This window comes from Perca flavescens, chromosome 4, assembly GCF_004354835.1.
Source record: "Perca flavescens isolate YP-PL-M2 chromosome 4, PFLA_1.0, whole genome shotgun sequence".
In the NCBI taxonomy this organism is placed as follows: domain Eukaryota; kingdom Metazoa; phylum Chordata; class Actinopteri; order Perciformes; family Percidae; genus Perca; species Perca flavescens.
Window position 1 is genome coordinate 9,361,130 of NC_041334.1, and position 12,041 is coordinate 9,373,170.

The following is a 12,041-nucleotide window of genomic DNA, read 5'->3' on the forward strand; positions in this document are numbered from 1 at the left end:
CGATTAATTTGACCGTTGTTCTTTCCTAAACACAACCGTCCCGTCACCCCAGAGACCGCGGCCGTCTCCCGCATGTGACGTTTCCTATCCCGCTCTTGATGCTTCCCATTTCGTGATGGCGAGATGAACGTGCCCGTGTACACGAATCAATAGATTCAAAATAACGTGACCATTTTCACGAACTGCCGTCACTCCGTGAGACCGTGTTGGATGGACACCTCAAATCAAACCTGCCTTCTTTAAAACGCCACAGCAGCTTTTTCAACAGAAGATCTGTTGACTAAAAACATTAGGAAGAGATGCAAAGGGAAGGGAGGCAGGATTTATTGGATCACATTGTGGATCACTGTCTGTGAGCTCATAATGCCACAAGTTCCACTCCACTGATTTGGATAAAAAAAAAACTTTCAATTGTCCTCCTCATTCAATCTAATTTCAGTTTTCCTGGTGTGTATGCACTTTTAACGATGTATTTGAAAGCCAGTTGCAGCTTAATGAGAGCTGAATTGTCGGCAGTTGTGTTTGGACTGGAGGAGGCTGACGGGCAGATAATGGCTGCCATTAGGCTGTTATTAGTGCTGTCAGTGGGGTCTGCTCCGAGCTGTTTGATGTATGGCTGTGAGGAATGACGGAGCACGCACCAGGTGTTTTTTCCAGACCGACATCAATCTGCGAATACTCTCAGACAAGTCTGTTATTATTCTACTTGTGATGTAGGACAGCATGAGTACCAGAGAGCTGAATGTTTGAGATTTTGTTGTCACTTTTGGGCAGAGCAACTGTAACTGTGTGTAGGATTTGCACTTAAATGCACTCTACCGTGTGCATTAAATCTAGGATTTGCACGTTTGTCTGTTGCAGTTTTAAAGCTAACATGTTTTAATCCACTGCATAAATAAAAGTCCATTTCTCCACTCCATTTTAGCTCCGTTTTGGTAAATGGAGTGCATTTATACAGCGCCTTTCTACATTACCGGAAAAAGCGCTTTACCATTTGCCTTTTATTCACACACACATACGTAGATGATGGCGGAGCTGCCATGTAAGGCCGGCTGCACACTGCCTGCGTGGCATGAGCGTGTCAGCTGCGTGGCGTGTCCGTTTTTTTTTTATTTTGGCTCCCATGTTAACAGGTTAGAGCTTGCACACTGCCTGCCTCGAGCCGCGCCGAAAAAGCGTGCATGCTAGAAATAGGGCTGTAATCCAATCAGTATATATTTATCAATGGGAAACATAGACATGTTTCTGGTGTGCAAAGACATAGAAAACACCACGCAGCCGCCACGCAACTGATACGCAACAGAAACGCCACGCTCACGCCACGCAGGCAGCGTGCAGCCGGCCTAAGGCGCTGGAATGCCGTCAGGGGCAACTTGGGGTCTTACTCAAGGACACTTCGACATGCGGACAGGGATCGAACAGCCAACCTTGTTGTCAGAGGACGGCCCACTCTACCTCCTTAGTTTTGGTATCCACCATGTCCTAACGGGCTGTTCAACACGTTTTCATTCCCACAGAAAGAGAAGCACAGAGTTGTTTACTTACTCCATGAGAGGAGTAGGGATCGATTCCACTGCAGAAACAGGCCCACGACGCTAATCGGTCTCCTACAAAAGTTTCTGCAAAACAACATGTAATCGCAAGGCATAAAAATAGTTGGCAAACAAGGCTACTCTATATTTGTTTCAGTCCGCTGAAAGGTGAGTGGTGTTACTCTGCTGTAAGCCTGCAAAGCATTTCGCCCACTGTAGTTAAATTGTAATCATGAACATGTTTGAAACGCATAATGAGGCACATGTGAAAGCTTTAAATGCATGACGATATTTCCTCAATATAATAAATACCATAAACCGCAGCTCGACTGACATTTCACATCAAACTGTGAGTTTATTTCTCCATGTTATTTTCCACTCCAGGACAAACCTCAATCTACTGACAGTATATCTTGAATTCAAATATACCTCCCGTGTCGCCTCTTTCTCTTTGACATTCTCCTTCTTCTCCCATCAGATTTTCTATGTTGCTGCAGTCTTTCTCTCTCTTTGTCTCTCCGCAGGTTATCATGCAAATAACCTCTGAGCACATCAAAGCATCGTATCGCAGCAGCAGCAGTTGAAAGCCGGGCTGTGATCTGACCACAGTGGCTTTCCTGTCTCTCTCAGTCTCAGGTCCATTTGAAGTCAGTCATTTGGCAGAAAACTAAACAAGCCCCCTGTTAACTACCTCACTTACTGCTGTTTACGGACCGACTCTCTCAAAAAGCACCAAACCGCTGCAGAGGCCCCACTGAAATCAAAGAACGACGGAAACTTTACACTTTGAACTGTGCTTACTATTGCTGGTGCAGAAACGGATTGTGCATTATTGTACTTATGGGTATGATTTTTATTTATAGTATAGCTAAAAAGATGTCATGAACTTTTATAACTGATTCCAGCTTACAACTCAACGTACTCATGTCCGTTTTAAGTAACATTGAAAGTGGGAGTTGTTTAAAGTGCTCCTATTATGCTTTTTTGGCTTTTCACCTTTCCTTTATCATGTTATATATATTTTCTGTGCACGTTATAGGTTTACAAAGTGAAAAAGCCCAAAGTCCACCCCAAAGGGACTTAGCATCTCCAACAGAAAACACTGTTCACAAACTGCTCCAAACAGCTCTATTGTAGTCCAGCCTTTACTTCCGTGATGAACGTGCGTCACTTTGTAACACACGTTATAATGCTCGACTAGCTGCTAGCGTGGTACGCCCTCATACTCTGCTTCTGACTGGCTAGTAGTCCTTACCTAGGTACTGCGCATGTGCAACTCCCAACAAAGATGGTACAGAAGTGTGATGTCTCACTCTGTAGCTAAAACAGAGAGCTCAACACACAGGGTGAAAAGAGGAGCTGCAGCAATTGTTTAATGAAAATTAAACTGTGTAAACCTATTCTGATATAACCTCTAAATACAATTATGAATTTCACAGAATTCCTGGACAGTAATGCCAGTAAGCAAATTATCTTTTCATTACTTTTATTAGACGTTTATTAGATGTTCCCCACAGGATGGATCCTAGTGACTTTAGGGATCCTCTGACTTTTTTCCTCTAGTGCCACCATGAAGTTGACATTTGTGGATTCAATTAAGAATAGCTCAACAACTATCGGATGGATTGCCATGAAATTTGGTTCACACAGTCATGTCCCCCTAAGGATCAATTGTAATAACTTTGGTAATTCCTTGAGTTCAATCATCAGGTCCAATACTTTGTTTTATGACCAAATACCTGCACAACTTATTACATTAACACCGCCTCAGTAGTGCTTTGTGTTTAGTCCTTATTTGCAACTATTAGCATGCTAACATACTAAACTAAGATGGTGTTTAATATCAGAATGTTAACACTGTCCTGGTGAGCATAATTATCGGCATGCTAAAAAAACCAGCATGGCTAAAAGAAAATTGTACCTTCTGAATGGTGTTCAGGTTTGTCAGATCACAGCTGTTTGCTTCACATTGTCACTGCACTCCAAAAACGAGGTGAAACAACATTACGAACGCTGAGTTAGCTGCTCCGTCATCTGTGCCACAGTTTGACCAAAGTTAAAAGGTTCTGGTTTTAAGATCTGATTTGTGACTTCCTGGGCTCTGAGAGAGAACATTTGCCACCGGTGATAGCATGAGAAACGCAAATATTGAGAACAATTTGAACAAATGGAGGGAATGCACTGCGTCTCAGTTTGTGGGAGGGGGGGGGGGTGGTATACTTCACTGCAGTCAGACTGTAGACACGAGACAGCTGTGGTTCTGTAGGAAAAACTTTGCTTTGTGCAATTCTGCTTATATCAAAACTTTTGTTGTACAGTCTACGAGGGGAAAAAAAGTTATGTTCAGTAAAATGCATTTTACATTAGTGTATTAGTGTATGTAAGCTTTGGTTTGTAACTATCTAGAGCAGAGACAATAAGTTGATTAATGAATAAATCTACAATAATATACAGAAAATTAATCAGAATCCTCTGGTTCCAGTAACTCAATTGGAGGATTTACTTGTCTATCCTTGACTAACATCATAGTAAACTGCTTATTTTTTGGGGGGGGTTGGGCTGTTGGTTGGACAAAACAAACCACTTATCATTATTTTCTGAGATTTAGGTTACTTGTGAAAATAATCAGCAGAATCATCAATAATATGTATAAATATCAGTTGCAGCTCATCGCAAACATAATGCATTTAAAAGCTTAATAAACAGCTAATTAGATGAACTGATTCGTCATGCTCTTCTGTGTAATATATTATAGTTCTCCTGGCCTGTTTGTATTGTTTGTATTGCAATCCTGTTTTCAGGCTACATTAATAGTTAGCAGTAGTTGACTAAAAGAATAGTAGAAGACTTTTATCTTGTTAAATGCAAAAAGACAAAAGTTTGAATAGCTCTCATTAACAGCAACATAAAGGACACTCATAGGACATGAACCAAACTACACAATTTTCCTAATTTAATCTGGTTAGAGACACGTCATACTAGAACAGGACATGCATGAGGAATTTTCAACCCTAAAAATACCTAAACTCTGTGATGCTTTGGTGCTGTACCTTTGAGCAGAGAGTAGGAAGAAGAAAGACGAAAGAGAAAAGGGATGGACAGAGAAACTGAGAGGAGCCGTAGTTATCTTTTATCTGAATTGAATTAAAGCGGCGATGAGGGGACGGTAACAAACGTGACTGAGTCAGAGAGCGATTAGATTCCCGAAGCCTGAAGGTGAGAGGTCGCCTCTCTGTCTCCTGTCGGGGCTGCTGCCGGGCTCAGCTCTGGACTTGACCCACGTCTCCTCTGGGGTTCAACAGTGTGGGTGGTAAACACACACACACACACACACACACATACAGTCGCACACATACTGGCTTGTTAAAAACACCCGTGAAATCTCAATGGTTTAATCCCAACCACTCTGAATTGAAACTCTCTGCAGATTAAAACCTTTCTAGTGAAGTCAGTCAATCCCTCCTTCAGATACTCACAGAGCAGGAGGAAAAAAAAATCCACTCCGGTAGGCAGCAGAAATAATCTTACACTGGAATGTATCTAATCCACTGCCTTTTAAACACAATCAGCCATTTGTTTTTGTTTTTTGCAAAAAAAGTGCTGCAAGTAACGATTGTTTTGATTTTTGATGACCCTAGATCAATTAGTCATATGGTCTATAAGATTTCAGAAAATAGTGAAAACTAATATGGTGTTTTCTACAGCAGGAACTTTCTCAGAGAACCTTGTGAGGACCTGGAGGAACCATGAACTTGAGTAGTTCCTGTACTAAAGTTCCAGGTGCTAAAAAAAAGTCCCAGGTTCAGGATAATTTGCAGCGCTGGCCGCTCCTGATTAATTGAACAAAGATACAACAGCAACTATAACTTGTGTACCTCCTCTATCATAAAACAAGAGGGTACTCTGATATCGATATTAGGATGAGGGTCTTACATTTCTTGTTATTTAATAACGGTAAAAACTAAGTTGGGAATTGTTGTCGCCTTCCAGAGTCAATTTAAAAAAACAAAAAACGGCAGAAAGACAGAGATCAGCACACCATTTTCAACACGGTTCTTCAGATGTGCTGGAAACACAAACAAGAATGTGCAAAAGGGATATTTATTTCCCTAGTTTAGTTCCTCTGGTTCCACACTGCAACGTTTTGTACGAAAAAGGGACTCAATACAACATTTGCGTACTTCTCAAGTTTTTAGGATACCACCGTGCTCCAAGTTGCACTTTTTTCTTTTTCTAAACGCCACCTACGGTACACGTCGGCATTCTGAAGGCTGAGATGGAGTCAAACATTTCGAAAGCTAAATAAATTGGCTGTTATCTCAGCATTCCTTCTGTAAGAATAATGATTCATACCGACTCCGACTTCTGAAAACAGGAGCATTATTCATGCCGCGGTGGAGACGTTTAAATGATTCTAATGATGATGAATGGAGGCTCCCTGCACACGCACATTCCTTTTAAAAATGTTTTCTTTCACTAATCCGATTTCATGGACCAACATCACCTGCTGCACCCAAACCACTTCAATCTGCACATCAATGAATGTTTTAACTATCAGGAGCTGAGGGAGGAACTGCAACAACTGTAATACCCAGGAAGACGCTGTGTGGTCCCTATATAGTGCGTAGAGGCTACTGTATTAACCCTCATTGAACATTTATCTTTGCTCACAACAACCAAAAGGAACCTTGTCTGACAGTGTACTGCTTCTTTTGCATTGCATTAATTAAAGAAATGTGGTTCCTGTACGTATGAATGGTCCTTAAAAGGTCCAGTGTGTAACATGTTTAGTTGTTCATTATCAAAATCTGTGTTGCCTGTTCACAAACGTGTCCTTTTTCATGAATATTTACCACCACCATCAATTCCAAGTATTCCTTTCGGCTTGAAATATTATATTTGCATGAACTGTGGTTTTTAGAAAAAAAATTCATCAGTGTTTCTCAAGGGGGTAAGCTTCGCTTCAGAACTCGAACCTCCTATGGCGCCATTTTGATGCTACACAACGATCACCTCCCTTTAGCATTCAATTGAATTGCCATTCATTTTGACGTCACCTTGACAGCGAATAACTTTACATCTGAAGTGTTTCAAGACTCTATTTGTCCGTTGTTTATTTCTAAAGAAACACGACAATATATAAAAGGCTCCATTACCTTGTACCTCACGTTATGGCTCCGTAGCAGACGTTTTTTTGTTAAAATAGGCTAATGATTGTGTCACATAATAGAGGAATTACCGTATAGTACAGGAGAAGCTCGCAGGCAGTTTCGACTTATATGAGCTGTTTAGGTTTAATTACTAATGTTAACTAGCATTTTAGTTAGCAATAATTAGCCTGTGCCCATGTTACCTCATTACATATACCTACGCTCTCCGTCTCTGCAAGATTTGGAATGATTGCGATTTCTCTTGGCACAGCTACCAGAAGACTTTCAGACAGGTTGCTCACGTCACATTTACGTTGTCTCTCTCAGTTGGAGGCTGCGCAGCAACGCTAGCGCTCACCGGAAAAGAGTTTCTAATATCCTTCACTGGTCTCCGGCCAGAGCAACGGGATCTGTTGGTCCATTCTTCATCCCCAACCGGCACCGTCAGACACCGCCTACCAAGAGCCTGGATCTGTCCGAGGTTTCTTCCCAAGAGGGAGTTTTTCCTCACCACTGTCGCACTGCTTGCTCTTGAGGGAATTACTGTAATTGTTGGGGCTTTGTAAATTATAGAGTGTGGTCTAGACCTAATATATCTGTAAAGTTTCTCGAGATAACTCGTGTTACGATTTGATACTATAAATAAAATTCAATTGAATCGAATTGAATTCTTATATACTGTCTGTGGTGTTTCCCAAAGCCCAATATACATCCTTGAATGTTTTGTTTTGTCCTCAACTCAAAGATATTCAAGTTAATTGTCTTAGAGGCGTAAAGAAACAAGAAAATGTTCACATTTTAGAATCTGTGGACTTTGTGAAAATTACTCTGATTAATCAATCGTTAAAATTGTTGCAGATTAATTTAATAAGCAACAACTAATACATTGATGTACTGTATATATATGGTACTGTCATAGTCTTGTCTGAAGTCGTAAGTATTGTAAGGGACTGTTCGGTATTTATGGAATGGACCACCGGAGGAAAATAGCGGAGGGTCATGTCTTTTTATTCTTTGTTGAGGGGAGGGTCATCCAACATTTTTTTGTCCAGAGGGGGAGGTAGGGAGGAGAGGGGTTACCCAACTTTTGTATTCATACAGACAGCTAAATTTCAAAGTGGCTTGTTTGGTGCATATTTATCCATGTAGCTCTCAGTCTCGGCCCCCGCTACCAGATGGGTTTGACCCATGAGTTTGGCTGAAACGGATAAGAGATTTCATAAATATCTTAGCGAAATAACACAAAACTACTAAATGGTGGTAGGTAATACATCTGATTTCATATACTGCTTTAGTAAAAAGCATATTTCCTGGCTGACGATGGGAGCAGCAGGACGTAAAAAATGAAAATGAATGTTGCTAGTCTGGACATCTTACTGTGCCAAGGTTGCAATAAAGGTTTCCTAAATGCCACATTTGATGTCAGCTTACTAACTGATTGCGGGTTTTGTGTAGATTTGGACTTACGTTTATTCCACTTTGTTTAAACGGCGAAGTGGAGGAAGCCTAGTGACGAGTCCATAGCAAACAGTTTGTGTGTTGAATGTTACCCAGAGTGCGTTGCTGAATGGTCTCAATATTTTATTGTTTTATTTCATGTGAATACTAGTTTACTAGAGGAGTAACTTAGTATTTGAAGTAATGCAGTAATGCAGGAACTGTGCATTTAGTTAGTGAGTAAATCTACTGAAATGGCCCTCACACCATAACAGAGGAGTGGGATGCGTCAGAAGAGAATGCAGAGGTTTGATCATGTATGTCATTGCTGTAAAAAAAACAATGGTAATCTGTATATCTTTGCCAAGCGCAAACCAGTGCAGAAGGTATTGATAAATTGTTGGGGGAAGGTCATGCCTTTTTTCCAAATTGTTGTGGAAAATTATTATTGGCGAGGGGAGGGTCATGTCTATTTTCACTAAAGGTCCCAAAACTCCTCCGGTGGCCCCTGAAATAAATAAAGAACAGTCCCTAAAGGCTGTTAATCGTGGTAGTGCTACTACTGGCTTGGCCGTGCATATTAAATAGACACTACTTGTGTTTGTGCGTGGGAGGCCACCAGTGTCGTTGCACCAGCGACTGCTACTGGTTGGTCTGGGCTCTTGCACATTGGTCTGGAGTTCTGGGTGATTACCATGAACCTCTCATGTGTTACGCTCTCCCAGTGAAGCTCATCACTAGCAGGCCAAAAGAAGCGATGGGTGATTTCATGTGACACACAGTGAAGTGACAGTCCAGAGGGAACTAAGCGTAACAAATTGGTTGAAAACAGAAAAATACTGTAGAAACATATCATTTTGAAAAAGGTAGCTGGTAGGCAGGAACAAAGTCCAAGATCTAACAACAGAGAGAGAGAGAGAGACAGGGTGCACAATCCATCTCATTATCAGTTACAAACTCAGTCACTCAGACCTTCATCAGACATCAGTTAACTAGAACAAGAATTTTCTGCAGCACTTTTGCAGGATAGATGCAAGTAACGAGGAACACGGTTTTACATTGGCTCTCATTACGCACCGCACAGTCACAGCTCTAATGAAACCACAGACGGAGGAATTATAGTTTGTTAGGAAAACAGGACAACAGGAGGGTAAGCGCACACTGCTTTTTTTTCCTAATTGAAACCAGCTGCCACTCATCCAGAGCAATAACTTGAAACTTTGATCTCTGTCCTGTAGATCTCCAAGCAAGCAAATCGAGCTTGTTACAATCTAAAAAACAACAACACACACACACACACACACACACACACACACACACTCACTGCGTACACAGCTGCTGAAAATGACATTTCCGTTGATGGAATCACGAAATCAGTGCCTTTTGCACTTACAAAATAATCAATTCTAAAGTTGCTTTAACAACCAATAAATGTATAATTAAAAAAAAAACGTAATGTTACTACAGATCATATGCATCAATATAAGACCATGTAAAGGCCAATAAAATATAATTTAAAATAATTAAAATCACGTATTATATGCTAATAGCACATAATATAAGGATTTTGGCCTGTCCCCACAATTTTCACAGTTTTATATTGTCTCAAGTGTAATCTCATTGTTAAGCAATGTTTTGACATAAACAGATATGTTATATGTTATATGTATGTAGATATGTTAAGAAATAGAAGTCACTTTATCATTTTTCTCCTAATTTCATATCAGTCCTGTTACTATCACCAAAACCCCCCCTATAAAATGATGGTACAAACCAGAAGTGTCATAATTTCAAGGATGTGATATCATTTAGATGAAGTGGTTGAAGTAATTGTTAAAGTTAAGTTTCTCTCTTCTTAAATGTCTTATTTTTCATGTTTTATCAGGGTTGTTAAAGAGGGGTCAGCATACAACATCAGTCCTGTTACCATTTTTTAAAGTGTATATGTAAACAATGATTTATTAATCCTGATATTACCAAATATCTAGAAGTAATAACCTTTCAGATTACATACCATGTGCCTTTCAGACCTTGACCTGTGCATATTAGCATGAAATCATCAGTCCTGTTACCATCAGTTACCATCAGTCCTGTTACTATCCCAGAGCAATAATACATTAAATAATAAATGGTATAGCTTGAGATGGCCCAACACAATTTCCTGTCATGTTAGGATGTCTTCATTTAATGGGTATTGAAAAAAATCAGTTTGAAACAATTCTATTTTTCTAATTTTTACAGTTGAAAACGCACAGATTTTGTGGAATGACCCCTGATTCACAGTTTCTTATTGTTTAGTTTCTCCAGGTCTATCGAGGGGTTAAACGGTCCGGAACAGAGTATCCATAACATGTACTGTATGTCATATCAATACTACAAAACACACACAGACATTCTCTAGTGTATGTTCAGCCCCTAATCGGGGTGTGATAGTTCGATATTAACCTATATAATCATGCATCGAGTTACACGATCTTCTATAATGAGATGAGCTTTAACAAGGTTCTTAGTGAAAATGACCAAAACATTCATGAACGTCTTCATCTGTCCTCTGTAAAGATGAATACAATTTTTTTTCTGCAACTGTCTTTTTCTACATATGATATATGGATGTGTGCAAAAGAGCAGATGGCCTCTTACCTTCTGCAACCACTGCGTGTTGTTCTCCATTGTGCTCTCCAGGTGCTGCAGTTTCTGAGCCGACCATTCGCCGTCGATGGGCGGCGAGTCTCTCTGCACGACGCTCGCCCCGCCGCGAGAGACACCATATTGTTCAGCCCGTGACGGCGATCCTCCGCCCTGGCATGCGTCCAGCTCTGGCAGGATGAAGGTGTAGCTGCACTGGCCGTGTTGGATGCGGTGAAACTTCCTTCTCCTCTCCGCACTTCCTCCACCACCTCCACCACCACCACCGCCACCGCTTCCTCTTCTTCTTCCAGCTCCTCCTCGTTCTGGGGTCGCACCACCGGCTGCATCGGCGATGGCCGACGCGGTCCGGAGCAGCAGAAGCAGCAGCAACAACCCCCCGCTGAGATGTAAACGTTTCATGACGCTCTCTTCGACTGTAATGAAGTGTCTCCTCTCAGTGCGAAGAGGGTCACAGAGAAGCTTGTTCACGCTCTGACCCCAATTCACTTTACGAACACATCTGTGTGCAGGATGCAGAACGTGTCATGCACAAGTCTCTGCACCTACCAGTCAATCCATCAGGTCTGGTTCTGCAACTTAAGCTCGTTCCGTTAAATTTCAGCAGATAACTTTGCTTATGGCTCACACTTTTTTTGAAAGGCAGAAACAGAAAGCAACACCTGTCCTGTGGTGTCCCGTTCCCTTTCCCCACTTGCGGTGAAGATGTACATCAGATGTGTTGGGCAATCTCTTCTTCTCCCTCCCTTTTTTTTTTCGTCCTCGGGTCTTAATTTTGTTCTCTGTTGTCCGTTTTTTCTTGTTGATGAAGATGTTTCAGGATGGGTCTACTGGCTTGAGCCCGGGCAGGTCCTTTATGGTTTTCTTGAAATTCCCTCCTGTCCTTAATGTGCAAAGTGCAGGGATAAGAAAAAATATGGATGGAGAGTAAGTTTAAGTGAGTAGAAAAAGAGATGAAAAAAAGAGGTTGTGGGTTAAGGATAGGGAACAGTGAATGTCCAAACTGACTGCGAGAATGAAAAAGATGGAGGTGAAAACATCCTCCTCTGGTGGCTCCAGTTTCAGAAGTGGCCGAAGAGAAATACTTCTGCCCCCTTCTTATCTGGTGCTGGCTGAGAAAAGGAGGAATGAGCGAGGGAGGGAAGACAAGGGGGGAGGAGGAGGGGGAGGAGTGGAGGGACAGGCGACCTGAGGGAGGTCTATTAGAGTACCCTCTCTATTTGTAGGCTGAGAAGAAAAGAAAAGAGGGAGGAAGGGAAGAAGGAATGAGAAGTAG

At 41.4% G+C, this 12,041-nt stretch overlaps 1 protein-coding gene across 1 annotated transcript in view; it reads right to left on the reverse strand.

Annotated features, from left to right (window-relative positions):
* Positions 1-11,241, reverse strand: part of angpt4 (angiopoietin 4) — a 66,675-nt gene extending 55,434 nt beyond the window's left edge. The window contains exon 1 of the mRNA XM_028576632.1: positions 10,760-11,241. Coding sequence (XP_028432433.1) covers positions 10,760-11,167 — 408 coding nt within the window. The 5' untranslated portion in view covers positions 11,168-11,241. The remainder of the gene's footprint in view (positions 1-10,759) is intronic.
* Positions 11,242-12,041: the final 800 nt, after the last annotated feature.